This window comes from Athene noctua, chromosome 6 (genome assembly GCF_965140245.1).
Source record: "Athene noctua chromosome 6, bAthNoc1.hap1.1, whole genome shotgun sequence".
NCBI classification, from domain to species: Eukaryota; Metazoa; Chordata; class Aves; order Strigiformes; family Strigidae; genus Athene; species Athene noctua.
The window spans coordinates 33,371,967-33,386,613 of NC_134042.1; the positions used below are offsets into that span (position 1 = coordinate 33,371,967).

The 14,647-nt window shown below is 34.9% G+C and overlaps 1 protein-coding gene across 9 annotated transcripts in view; it reads right to left on the reverse strand.

Moving 5' to 3' along the window:
- EML5 (EMAP like 5) overlaps window positions 1-14,647 on the reverse strand; it is a 116,842-nt gene that overhangs the window by 49,196 nt on the left and 52,999 nt on the right. For all 9 annotated transcript variants that reach the window (XR_012633799.1, XR_012633800.1, XM_074908506.1 and 6 more), the window contains exons 14-20: window positions 9,974-10,160; window positions 8,215-8,320; window positions 6,863-6,956; window positions 4,707-4,807; window positions 2,641-2,843; window positions 1,429-1,540; window positions 269-396 (exon numbers count right to left, since the gene is read on the reverse strand). Coding sequence is in view for 7 of the 9 variants with exons in the window: in XM_074908506.1 (XP_074764607.1) it covers window positions 269-396; window positions 1,429-1,540; window positions 2,641-2,843; window positions 4,707-4,807; window positions 6,863-6,956; window positions 8,215-8,320; window positions 9,974-10,160 (931 nt within the window). In the remaining 2 variants the exon portion in view is untranslated. The remainder of the gene's footprint in view (window positions 1-268; window positions 397-1,428; window positions 1,541-2,640; window positions 2,844-4,706; window positions 4,808-6,862; window positions 6,957-8,214; window positions 8,321-9,973; window positions 10,161-14,647) is intronic.

Here is a 14,647-nt window from a genome sequence, read left to right on the forward strand (position 1 = left end):
TTTCCTTTTTTTCTTTTTAAACAGAAATATGATCTTGGTCTGTTTGAAAGGATGAACTTGTTGAACAAATTAGTACATGAAATTATGTAATTGGTTTTGCTCATTGAAGAGTCATAATGGTCGAGTCTAGCACTAAAAATCTATGAAGTGATAGTAACTCACTAACTTCACTAATAATTAAAATGTTTGTTATTTCACAACAGTCTTTACTTGAAAAATAAAACAGTGTTTGTGGCATGGAATATTTGACTGATATTTAAAAATGTACCTGAACCAGCAGAGTTACTGGTCCACTTTTATCCACTTCCAATATTTCACCATTCTTTGTGCCCACTAAAATATGACCATGTCCTAAAGATATGGCACGTATAGAAGGATTATCTTCTAAGAGGAGACCTAGAATGTTAAAATGCGAGAAGACAGAAGATTGTCAGGTATGCCTTAAAGAGTATTTTTCACATGCATGCATATTACATTCTCACTGGAGAAAAAAGATACTCAGTAGTAAACAAGTAAAAACATATTCCTGCATGAAAGAACTGACACGTTTGAATTCATTGGGGAGTCTTTAGCAACTACCCAACTGACACAAATCTTTCTTCTCAATGATGTATTTCTGAAGTTTAATCAACCTGACTCACTGCCAATATTAGTGAAAAAAGGGCATATGAAGTACCAACTATATTGCTAGCATTTATGGTACCTTCAAATCTAACTTTTTATTAAACAGATACGAGAACGAGACACTGCAGTAGAATGTTTTAGTTAATGGGTGTTTCCATTCATGACTTTTGAAAACCAAACCATGTACATTAGAACACAGCAGATGTAATTTTAAGGTGGCAGCGGGAGGAGGAGAAAAGAGAAAAGGCTATTCAGAATGTCAAATAGGGGAAACCATAAATCATCGTGAAGATCAAGATGAAACGTGAGAAATAGGAATAATAGGGATTAAAATGTTCTTATCTAATTTCAAAAGACTTATGCTTTTACCGAAAATTAAGTCATAAAATGTACTAATACCTTACAAAACTGACCACAATTCTGAATTTCATTCTTCCTCCAAAACAAAAAGAATCAGACAAGATACTGCATGATTAGAAATTTAATAGACTTTTTGGCTGCCACTTGAAAAAAAAAGAATCACCTGGGTGTAAGAGCCTCAAGGTTAAATCAATTCACTCAGGCAGATAGTAAGGTAAATAATACGATCTGCAGCCGCCAAGTGTGCAAACAGACACTACAACACAGTTCCCCTCCCAGGAGAACAATTACTTATTTAGAATCAGTAAAGCTTTAAAAAAATAATTTGAAGTATTCCGTTATGTCAAATGTGGATTTCCTCCTACTGGGGAAAGCAATTCCACAGAAAGTTTTCTAAATAAGGTATCTTAAATAGAATAATAAATAGGTAGAGGTCTCTGTTACCTTTAGACCCAGGGGCCAAAGCAGCCCTTTTGATGGCATAGGTTTTGAGACAACGTTCAAAGGTATCGTCCCAGAGAGCAACCACCCCATCCTTCCCTCCAGTGACAAATCCCTAGGAAAAAAAATTTAATAAAAATAATCACAAGCTATAATCAATTATTTTATTTCCTTAATTTTTCAGTTATTTTTGCCAATACTAAGAATGAATTATATACAACACTAATGCACATAACTACAGATTTTAGAGATTAAAAAGTCCAGAGCAGCAAAGTGATTGAATTCTCCTTCTGTTGAAGGCAGCAGAGTTCTGTATAGCCCATGTACACAGGCTGGATTTAAAAGTTCTAACCACTAAGTTTCTACCACACTAGAAATATAATTTAACTGGCATAATGAAACATTCTTCTTGATATTTAGCCTCAATATCCATTTGGCATTTCACCTCATTACTCCAAGCCAAACTCAGTACCACTCACAAAAATTTGATTAGTGCTTAAATTGGTCAAATATATGCATATTTCTGCCATTCTGTCTTCAAAAATTATTTACAGCTATTTAATGAAGCAACAGGTATACTTGATATTGAAATAGTAAGTACTTTCCTTCAGAGCACTTAGTTTTTTCAATATGACTAACACGTGTTTTGTCCAAAGCTGCTATACTGAAACTGAAATATTAGAAGGTGGAATAACTTGATCTGACCTAGCAAAACACAAACATATACATAACTTCACACATACAAGTAATCTAACTGGAACACCGATTCACATTTAAGCACATGCTTAAAGGCTTTCCTGAGTCAAAAGAATCAGGAGACAGTACTTAGTGATCTACAGATTGAATGCTTCTACTTGTAGGCAGTAATTACAGCACAAAATAGTAAAGTATGATTTTCTTCCCCTCTCACAAGCTCTCATATTCCATCAAACTTATGGATGCTTAAATCAAAAAGTACTTTTACTTATCAAGTCATATTTCTTCAGTAAGAGGTCATGAAAATTGATAAATAAGATGTCCCTGGTCAACAAAGGTTTGAGAAGCAGCATGCTACATGACAAGGATTAGAGACATGCGTAGAACACTATCTTGAATCTGGACCTCACAAGGCTTTTCTGTAATGGATATAAAGCCATGGATTCCTGAATTTGGGAAAGGACTAATGTCATAGACTTTTTTGTCCAGACATCAAAAAACAAGGAGCAGTTTATTTACTTTTTCCAATGCGTGCATGCTGAACACAGGACCATCATGTGCTTTGACAGTGTTTATGAGAAATACATCTCTCCAAATACACACATCCCCCGTGGAAGTTCCAGAGAACGCCATCTCTTCAGTCCAGCCATATACCGCACACATCATTGTATCGGTTCTTCCCAAAGCACCTATGCAGCCCTTTCTCCCAATTAGTCCTCCGCCTGGTTCAAACCAAAAACAAGTCATCAGATGTTTGCTTAGAATTATTTTCCAAAAACTATACAATCCTACAACAAGCCCTTTTCTTCTGGTTTACCTGTGCTCTCCAAAAAACGTGAGTCTGAGAGGAGTTCCTACAAATTTTTTCTACTATTTGGCATCTTCCAAGAAAAAAAAAAATCTTACTTTTAACTTACTACTTGAATATAGATTTGAATAGGTACATATACCGACACAGACAAAGTGCATTTGTAAACCTGCATCTAAACAAAAAAACCCTTAGTAACTACCACACGGTTCATAGAAATTCCTAATAAAATTAACTTGAAAGAAAAAAAAACGTTTAAATCTTGACATCCCATCCTTTTCACTACATGTTTTCAGTGAGATTTCTCATTTTATTTTAGAAGTTTGCTGTATTGGTCTCTGGATAATAGAAACGTTCCAGCTACATATATTTTAAAATTCCTTAAAATACTGTAAAAAAAAAAATAATTTGACAGTTATAACACCTAGTAACTTCTGGCTGGAAAGTCAGCTTTATATGTTCACAATCCTCAAAGAAACTTCATGTGGTATAACACAGAAGCCCCTCAGGATCTGACACTTGATACTGTTCTCATACTTACAGAAGCAAGGTCTCTGCACCTCTCTGCCATCACTTGGCACTGATGAAATTTAGACCAAAGCACATACTCTGGTGTCATTTTTCCAGCAAATGCATCAGCTCTAGTGCAGATTTCAGAGATGGGGCATTTGTTAAGGTGCACTGATACTCTACTCCTGACATTAACACTGTGTGTTTCACAGTGACTGCCTTGCCAGTGTGCCGTTGCAGTTTCGCACAGATGGGCTATAGCATTAGTGAAATTTGATTCCTGCTGCTGAGCAATGCCAGAGAGAAAAGAGGCATTTTAAACAACTTCATTTCTTTATTTAGAATCAACATCTCCAGGCTTTTATCACAGTTAAGGTTTCTTTCTAAAGAAATCATAGTAATTCATCCAGTAAATATTCTGACACACTTTGTTATTTCTATAGGTAGCAAGCACAAAATGTTAAAATTAATAGTTTATATATACTTCAACAGCTTGCTCTCAGGCAATCTAAATTAATTTCTGTTGGAGCCAGAACTGAGAAAGCTAGTGTCATTTTTTCATCACAGACTTTTCTCTCCAAAATTAATCTTTATCAAGGACTCATGTGAGTTGGTGTGCATTAATTCTGCATGAATAATTAGAAAATTCTTAGCAGATAAGATAGTCTTCTGTAGCACATATGTCTTTATATATGTTTTGAGGTTTGAAACAACAAAGTTCACATTAATATCAGGGAATGCATTTTTCACTCTTTAAAATTTTTCCAGCAGATAAAGCAAGCTGCTCTAACTTGGTTTTTAATCATCAAATTCAACAAAAGTATCCAAACAAACAGGTCTCAACTGACACATATTCTCTTCAAGTACTTTGTCTGAATTTTTGTATGTGGATTTTTATCACCTTAAGTTTACTTATATTTGTGCCTCTTTATAACATACATGTTCTAGAGGTCCTTCTTCCAAAAACTGTTCCATGATTTTAGAGCAGCTGTGTAACGTTTTCAGATGTGCTGTATTATTATGATATAAAAACAGACAGTAGGAAATCCAAGGTCCTTTCTACTTGTACATCTCTAGCTCCATGGCAAATTGACCTTAAAAAAGAATTCCCGCTACTGCCATAATGCCAATTAATGTTATTTCTAAGGCAAAGCTAACTTAGATATACAGAGAAAACATTTGCCTTTAATGCATGAAAAATACTATAACAGATGCAATATTTATACCTTAAATAACAGAAAATGGTGTAATTCTGAAGTTTCCTTACCTGCTCTACGCCAGAATTTCATGTGTTTAATTCCAACTGTAATCAGCTTATCAGGCATATAAGGATTAATCTTAACAACAAAAATCTTATCTTTGCTTCCCCTGAAATGCAAAGCAAAATATTTTAAATAAAAATATAAGTATTCATATTTTAAAATAGGTTTTCGTTTGGTGTTTTTTTGCTATTTTTGCTTTTCTATCTCGCTAACATTTATTTCCAAATTATTAACCATAGTTTATTATGAGGAGGAAGAAAGCCAGAGAACAAACATATTGAATCCTATTACATTTTCATTACCCTTTAGTTTCCAAAGCAGAGGAGTAATTATGCTACTTCAGAAATCCACTAGGTGGCATTTTCTGTGCAGAAGAATATATTATATATTTACATGAAGTTCAGGCATATGGTATTTAGACCTTTGACAACTCATAATAAAACTTAAAGGTGTAAACTTGTAAATCTTATTTAAAAATTTCTCATTTTGAAAATAAACTGCATTCTCATCCACTTTTATTAGATTTTTCTATTTTTCTTGCTGGAATAAAACATATGTTGTTATATCAAATTTTAAATGGAAATTTCATTTGTGTCTAAAAATATAAAAACCTGTTGTGCATTTTAGATTTCTTACTATGCTTCTATAAAACCAATGCCTTGCTTCAGTCCTATAATTTGAAAAACAGCTTTCAACTGTTTGCTATCTATGCAAGGAAATAAATGCTTGACAGTAGGTTGGGTTTTTTCTTTAAAATGCAGAAGATCTTCTAATCTCTAATTTCTGCTCCCTGTTCAAGAGTGGCAATAATATTTCACCTTCTGTCGTTTTCAGATGACTAAATGAACTAGTAGCAAAAATCATGAACCAGTTTCAAAGTATAGAGGCTGCTCTCAAAAATCCTACTAAATTCCTCTGACTAGGTAGGGAAAAAACCAATCCAGAAACTAAATCCAGTATAAACTGGTTAAAGTTTGATTAAAAAAGAGAATTAAGCGAGACTGGTGGGTTCAGAGAGTAGGGCAATTAGGAAATAAAAAAAAGCTGAAAAAAAAGTATCACAGGAAAGGCAGCCAAATCAACGGCCCAAACCAGTACCTCCAGAGAAGCCAAGCTAACTGGGCTTCTGATGAATAACTAGGAAGGGAGTACTCTTCTTTATCTAAAATCATCTATACAGCATTTTCATTCCTCAGTGGTTAAGCAAATCAAAATGTGTTTAAAAAGAAAAGAAAGTAAACATCATCGAAGAGCAAAAATGAACTTACTGGATAAAATGGAAGTTGATACTTTTAATATTATATCTGCAGAGAACAATTAAATCCCTTTCAAACCTACACAGCACAATATTTAGAGTATACATAGTGAATCCAGAGAGTGGGGAAAAACATGCTTACATTACTGCTCTATTTAAAGCAATAGATCCTTAGAAACAACAAAGTCAAAGGTTTCAAAAACATTACTCAACATTAGAAATTCTATTGCGTAGATTAAAACTCTATTTAATAAACATATGTGAAATAATCTATGCAGAGTCAAAAAAACTTCCATAATCTTTAACCTTTGGAGGCTATTGAGCTAGGTTTGTGTCCGGAGGTGAAACAGGTAAGTGAGCGGCTGCGTGATGCTCAGTTGCTCTCTAAACTCAAACCATGACAAGTTCTTTAGTTCAACTTTCTGTTCAAAGAAAGCTAACTTCAAAGTTAGATCAGGCTGCTCAGGACGCAGAAAGGAAAAGAAAAGAACCTTGAAGAAAAGGGAACTGAGGAAAACAACTGCAAACTGCTGTCCCAAGAAGACATGACCTCTGATGAAAAAGATCTGAAAGGCAAAGCATATATCACCATCTCTGAGAGGGCCAACAGAAGTCCATGGAATTAGTTTTAAAGAAATTATTTCAGAACACATCAAATAAACATAAACTTTGTCTTCTATGTCTTCTTTCCTCAACAGTTGAGCTGTCACTGTAATAACTTGCTGACTATCAGAGCTTCAATTTTATCTTTCAAAGAAAGCTTTAAGGCTGTGCTAAATGTTATCACCTGTATCACTTAAAGGATAGAAACTGCTAATTTATTACAGAATTTAATGAATATATTTTGCTTGCTGTCATATGAGAGTAAAGCTAGATACAAATTTTAAAACAAAATTAAATTCACACCTTACTGCTGAAAGCTTTTCTCCTTTCTTCCAGTCCCAGAGTACAATGGTGTGATTGTCATCTATGCCAACAGAAGCCAATCTTTTCCCATCCGCTAGAAAAATAAATTTATGATTAAGAGAGTAGATATGTAACATTATGTTGCAATAGTAAGAAACCATTAAAGAATATTGTAACCTCACAAATATAAGAACAATGTACAAACAGGTAAATAGTAATATGACGTATATTTAGAGGCAAGTCTGTCTCTGCTTTTACACTTGAGTGGTCAGTTGGATGGAGTTTAGGACTAAGTTACCCTGTCTAAAAATTGCACTTAGATCCTCTGTATTTTTATCAAATCCTTTGTTCAGCTAGTTGCTGACACAGTTGCACTAAAACATTCATCACAGTTTGCACTGTGAGATTTTTCTGTTCACTCTGAAAATCCCTGTTCATTTCTAAACAGGAAAGCATTGAAGCAATACCATAAAATTTATGAAATATCCTTAAATTTTGTAACAGTGTGAAGTCTTCAAGAAGCTCCAACACATATCCCACATTAACCTCCAAGAAAGATGTTTGTGCTCACTCATGATCAATGACTTTGACATGTATCCTTTGAAATTGCTTTGCATCCATGCAAGAATTTGGGAATTGAGATTCATGTCTTAAAAAAGGAGAACCAAAGAAAGGTAAGAAGCATCAGAGACCCCAAACCATTCATCTTTGTGATCACCCATCTTCACTGTGAGGTTAGAGATCCTATCTAGTAAATCCAAACCATTAAAGAATGAATAGAAGCCAGTGGAGAAGAGGACATTTAACACTGGAATTCAATGTATGGGGTGCAAAAATCTCAAAAGATTTAACTGACAGTCTCCCGTGTTAGTATAAGGTGAAGAGAAAGACTGGGTTTCTGCCCAGAACTCTGTGACTGGACCTTCTGAATCTGTCAGTGTGCTACCTAATTGTCTTGCAGGATTTAATTTATTTAAAAAACAAACAAACAAACAAACAAAAAAACCCCAAGCCTCATCTATTTGCTCAAAAATTTGCTTACAGTTACAATGCAGACACAACAATCAAGATCTGTGCACCTTCCTCACACAATCAAAAGAAAGTCGGAAGGGATCACTTAAGCTCTAAGGGCACAGAACCTTGCATTTCCTGACATGCAAGACTCTACAGGAGCTCTTTTTAATGAATGATCACCTTAAGACAGCCTCTCTCATTTGTCATTGATCACTAGAGAATATTTTTAATGCCAAATCTTCAGTGTAAAGGAATTCCCAATTGCTCATCAGAATTGATTAGCTTGTATTTTGATGCAGAAAAGTGAAATGACATAACAATAAATAAAGACTTATTACCTGAAAAATCAACAGCACAAACACCATACTGGTGATAGCCCTTTAATACTGAGAGCGGTTTTATTGTTTCTGTATCCCAAATGTGTATTGAGGAATCTCGACCAACCTGAAAGTATACATATTTATAACCATATTTTTTTTCCCATTTCTCAATTACTTCATACAGTTTAAAAGTATAATATTTACAAATACTTTTGTAAAATTCTTCAAGTATTGCTTCTGTCTGGCTAGCAGTATATTATTCTTTCTCCTGCTTTACAGAAACCACTCCCCAGCTAGCTCGCTCTTCCCTCCAAAGAACCCAGGCACATCAACCACAATTAACTAGAGTCCTCTTGGTGCAGGGGCAGGGAAAGCCCTTCACTGATTGCAATGTGGCATATTTATTCCATCGTTTCTCTATCAGTCATTCCCTATCCAAAAATAAAAGGTTATTTTTATTGCTAGTATGTAACCTACTCTATGTTTGAGAGATCAAGGTGACTTCTGTTGCTTTCTGGTGTCATTACAAGTGCCTACAAATCAGATTCTGATGCACTGATACCTGTGGAGCAATCTTCACTAGAATGGCACTAATGTAGGTTAACTAGAACTTGGTAATAAATTGAATATAATTTATTTTCAACTATGTACAAGCATTACTAGTCAGTATTTACAAGACTATTTGCTATTCCAAAGGTTTTGCACTTCAAGTACGCAAAAAAAGGCTGCAAAACCGTAAGAACAGTCTTCTGTGTTTAAAACTGAGGGCAGGACTTAAGAAAACAAACTTAAGATGCAATGCTTGCAAACCTTTCTGAGCCACTGTTGCATGGGGAATTTGATTGCTGCATTACCAAATTTCTACAGGTAATGTAATATACAACAGTATATAATGTGTATATATAAAACAGTATATAACTGAGTGACTCATTCTGTTGACAGCATAAGGTATTTTAAAATATAGTAAATCCAGGCACATTATTATTCATAGTCTTTACTACTCCAAAATTAAATAAAATCAGTTCTCACATTTAGGGCTTTAATCGCTAAACTGACCTGCAAATGTATGTTAATCTCAAACATTTTTACACAAATTAAGGGCATTATAAGCAGAAGTTTATTTTACTAGAAATGTTAGTTCACATGTTCTCCAATTTATTATACACTAACAATAATGATTATGACAATAATTTAAAAAACCCTGAAACATTAATCAAACTTTCAAGTCCTGGTATATGGACATTTATTGGAAGAGATGTTTGTCCAAAAAGATGAGTGAAAAAATTTACCTAAAACTAGCAAAAGATCAAATGAACTACTATAAATACTTCAGCAACACACATACCTGTGCTGCATGTACAAACAGTAAATAATTTGGCTATAGGTGATAACCAAAAACAAAATGCATGGAACTGAAATGTCAGAATGTTATAACATAGCTAAAATCACAACTGAGACATTAAAAAAAATGTATTTTAATAGCACATTTCCTCCACTTGTTATCATGAAGAAGCAATGTAACACTGAATAAAAAATATGAATCTACTCTTAAATAAAAAAGAAGTTAAAAAGAACTATCAACTAAAGACTTATCAGAATTAATATAAAGAACTGGAAAAAACACTTCTGTTAGTTTTTTAACATGATTCCATCTGCAACAGAAATGCAGTCCTTCACCTGAATAAGTGTAGACTGGACTTCCTTCCTCCAAACCAGGCTTTTCTAAATTCAGTAGTAACAACTTCAGATTCATATTGCAGATAAACACGCATCCTACCTGGCCTGTTGCCACATAGTCCTTTAAGGGATGAATAGCAAGGCAAAGAATGTCATCATCATGACCTAGATAAAAGCGCTGTGTGTTCTGCTGTCGATTGTACACCACTCCCACTGCTGCAACATGGTATACTATTTCACCCGTCTGAGTGTAAAATAAATTGCTTCGACAGTCGTAACCTCTGTAACTAATTAAAGACAAAAAAGGTTTGTTCATCAAGGTCATAACCATATATAGAGAAACTCTGAGATAACATTCTGCAAGATGCACTTTGCACTCAGATTACTTACCAATTACTGTTTTGGGGTTTTAAGATTATTAACATATTTTCCTAAGGAACACCAATTTATCAGTTTGTGTTACTATTCAGACATCAATACTAAATCAATATTAGTTTGAAAGGGGGTGCTATTTAATAATTATTTTCCATAACTAGTTTAGAAGAGGAAGTAACACCTAGTAATTTGTTCAGACCACATTGAGAATTCTGGCATGCAACATGTAAGTAAATGAAACAGCCAAAACTAATACTTGGGACATTTTCTATCTCTTACTGCTCAAAAATCAGGCAGCAAAAGTTTACACAAGAATGTGGACAACACAGATATCATAAAACTGAAAGTTTCTTGAAACTTGCTAACAGAAAACAAATGCATAGATCTTCTTCCAAATCAGTTTCTTTTTTGAAGGAAAACCTGTCTCCTTTCTGTGCTTGATACAGCAACTGGCATGAGTAGGCCAATTCCCAACTGAGGTCTGTATGCATGATCACAGTATACACATTTCTTCCTAAGTGTGATTAAGATTCAGTACCCTATAAAAACCAAAGGTGGCATTTTCAAAGAGGCTAGGGGTCCTACTTTCAGAAGTAATTTAAGGGGCTCAGAACCTAAAAAACATTAAACAAACAAGCAAGTTTTAAATCAGTGGGTTTTTAACAATGCTATCCTTGGCAGTCAATGGAAATAACATTTAAAAATGTGTAACAAAGTCATTCCTTCCTTTCTTCTGACATAAATACTCCATACACTCCTGACACTCTTGTTTCTATACTATTAATTCCCCAACTAACCTCTTTCTGTTCCTTCTTTTGTTCTTACAGTTCTTCACTAAATCAATTTTTTAAATTATTTCACAAAGATGAAGGCAAAATCTGGTTATATTTCTGAATATACCGTTAAATTTACAGGAAGGGAATGACACTTGAATGTGTTTGAACTGGCCTTTTGATGAATTATCTTTATTTAGGGATCATAAGGCTCTACCTAGTTGTAAAAAAAGCCCTGAAGATGATCAGCAAGCCATTCTTGGCAAACAAAATAACTAAGATTTCACCATAAGCAACTGCAAACTAATAGAATTCTCTAATGCCTATGTTATACTTCACATTATATTAATTTCTTTGCTTAATTAAAAGCATATATCATCAGAACAAATACATTATTTTTAAGAAGAAAACAAATGCAGGATCTCTTTGCAACAGTGCAGGCTTTTAAACTATCACATAAGACAAAGATGCATCTGTACATATACCATACACAAAATGAATGGTATAGCATTAAGACAATTAATGCATATGAGACACTTAAACCTTTTAAGTGACACAGAAATAACGCAGTCCAGGTAGAAAAGTCTGTCACAGAATTATATATAGCTTTCCTTGTACACACAGTGCAACCATATGCACTGGTCAAGTAATGAATCTTTAAGGCAGCTGACCAACTTCAGCTTCATGAATATTATTCTGAAAACTCCAGCCATGGATCCATGTTCACAAATACTAGACCTATACATTACTGAAAACATCATCTGTAGCAGGTTTGAACACACTATTTCTGTTGGCTCACATACACTACATGCAATAGTACTTAGATCATAAATGATTAGAGAAAAATTGCTAAAATTGTCTCACAACATTCTTAAACAGATCAGAAGATGGTCCAGGTCCATTCCTTCCCAGATGCAGAACACTGCATTTCACCTTTATGAAGTTCATGAGACACCTCTCTGCCCAGTTCTCTAGCCTGTCCAGGTCCCTCTTGATGGCAGCACAGCCATGTGGTGTACCAGACACTCCTCCCAGTTTTGTATTGTCTGCAATGCTGTAAAGTCTAAGGCTGGGTCTCATTAGATCACAAACAAGCAAAATGAACTCCTTAAACCAGCAAAAACTGTGATAGCACAGAAATAAAAGCTTTTAAATAAGTCTCCCTCCAACCCACTGTTTAGATTGGTTCTCACAGGCAGGTTCTTAACTTCAGGTTTGGTTCCAGTCCAACAAATGTTCAGTGTCTCCTGAAGGTCTCTAGAAAAACCTCATCCCACTGGATCTGAGGCTCAGATATATGTTTGCTCCCTGCTTTTTTCACAGTCACCAACAATTTAGACTCACAATACAGGTGCACACTCTTCAGCCTTGCTTCACTTTCCTTCCACCATATCCTTCACCAACAACTTCCCTCAGCAGCAACATGTGTGGATGATTTGAAGCCCCCAAAGTGCTGCCTGCTTGCCCTGCCTGGCTGCACCCTTCTTTGATGTCCAGCCACTAGTTTTTAGAGACACACAATACACAATGACCTACAGTAACTATAAAGACAGAGAACAAAAATACCCTATCACAGCATGCAACATCAACAGTTTAAGGACATGGCAACATTCAGTAAGGGGGAAAGATTATAAAGGCAGGCACAGTGCCAAATAAGTATCTGGACCTATCGTTGCTCAGACATCATTTTCCTCTGCTTCGCTCTGCTTCACTCTGCACTCTGCTTCACTCTGCACTGTGCCCTTAAAAATACTGGATTTTCTTTTCAAGCACAGAATACTTTGAAAAATGCTGAATACGCACCCTGAATATTTTAAAAAGCAGCTACGAAAAGGTGTACACCAAAAAAAAAAAAATGCTTTAGAAATACTGGACACTGACAATTTCTTACAAGTTTAGCAGTCATCTATCATATAAAAGTAAAAAGCATTTAAACAGCAAAAGGGTCTCAGATCCTCCTACCTGCAATCGAGAAATTCGGCATTTTCCCAGTTTTTGTCATAACAATTGCCTATATACCCTAAGTTAAGCATAGTGAAACTAAGTTAATGTCATATATTCAGACGACTACCCAAAACATCCAAAATGTACCTAGGATGCAGGAAAATAGTTCTTATTACTCATATCTATAACTTTTTCTGATCATAAGTTTGGATTTTAGTTCACATTCTCCATTTATAAAAAAATATAGGTATACAATCAGTTGTTTACAATTAAAATAAAAACTATTTTGCCAAAATATCAAGCAGTGCAAACAAAGACATTCTGTAACCCAGTTAAACGCATCTGGTTTTTGCACATGCCAGTCTACTAACTCCCTGACTATATAGGTACTTTTCTCTGGAAGGATAAAGTGATGGGCCAAGCAGAGATGAAAAGAAACATGTTTCAGTATAGAAGATAACTCCCGAGAATATGCTACACAGTTCCAAAATACCTACATCTCCATATTACTAAAACAATTTAAACTGAGATCATTAGCTAATCTCAGAAAAAGCATGAAGAGAACTAATTCTTCACATGCAGAAAACAAGCCACAGAAGTAATTTACAGGGCATCTTATTAGCAACTAGAAAAAATAATAATGAAAGCAAGCTCTGCATCATAGCTACTGAGTAATATATAACAAGGCACAATAAAATTAACACTGCATTCTGCAGCACTTTATGTTTTCAAATGGTCTTCAACAACAGCTGATCAAACTGTTAATCCAAGACAGATTGAAGTTAATATGATAGTAACTTTCAGAAGAAAAGATAGCTTCCTCAATGCTATGTAGAAAAAAAGTTCTGCCATTACCAAGGTCATGAAGAGCATAAATGTAGGTGTTCCCATGTGTGTTAGATATACTAACACCTACATTTTAATCAGCAGTGTTCTAGTCAATGCAGTCAATGGAACCTGCAGGGCTACTTAGCTCATCAACCAGTCAGCATTTAATTTTACTCAAGCGTAATCACTCCTTATGCTTCACTGACTACCACCTGCATCTCCACTGACTGTGATGGAAGTTTAGATACACAAATAAAACCACCTACTTCTAGGCAGACAATTGTAAATTCTTTAACCTGAAGCTGGATCCCACCCACAGCTGAAAGTTACACATGTATAGCCAACTAAGGGGCAACTTCTCAAGTGGTGTCCTCTCTGGAAATAGAGTCAATGTCCGTAGTTTGTCTAATCCTGTAAGAGTTTCATAATTTGCATGTTGCTCCTCAATGTATATGTGTGAAATTTCCAAACGTAGTAAAAACTCTATCCTCAGAAGAAACAAATGTCAAAATAAACATGGTTGAGGTCAGAGTCTTTAGCATGGAGGTAGAGATATGTCAAAAAACCCAACAAACAAACAAAAACTTTTGCATGGCAGTAGTGTTTTCTCAACAGGACTCCCTCATAGCCTACTCCCTTCAGATGTTATTTGCAGGTATTTCTAGCCCTCTGGTAGGAATCCATACAAGGTGTCATAAGACTCATTTAAGAGCATGAGAAATCCCACGTCATCTTGAAAGTGTAACCAATTTCATCTTATGATAAGGTCAGTTCAATGAATATCTGAAACTCAAACTAGATCTTGCTTAAATCCTTTGAATAAAAAAAAAAAAAAAAGATAATTCTTGAGAGAT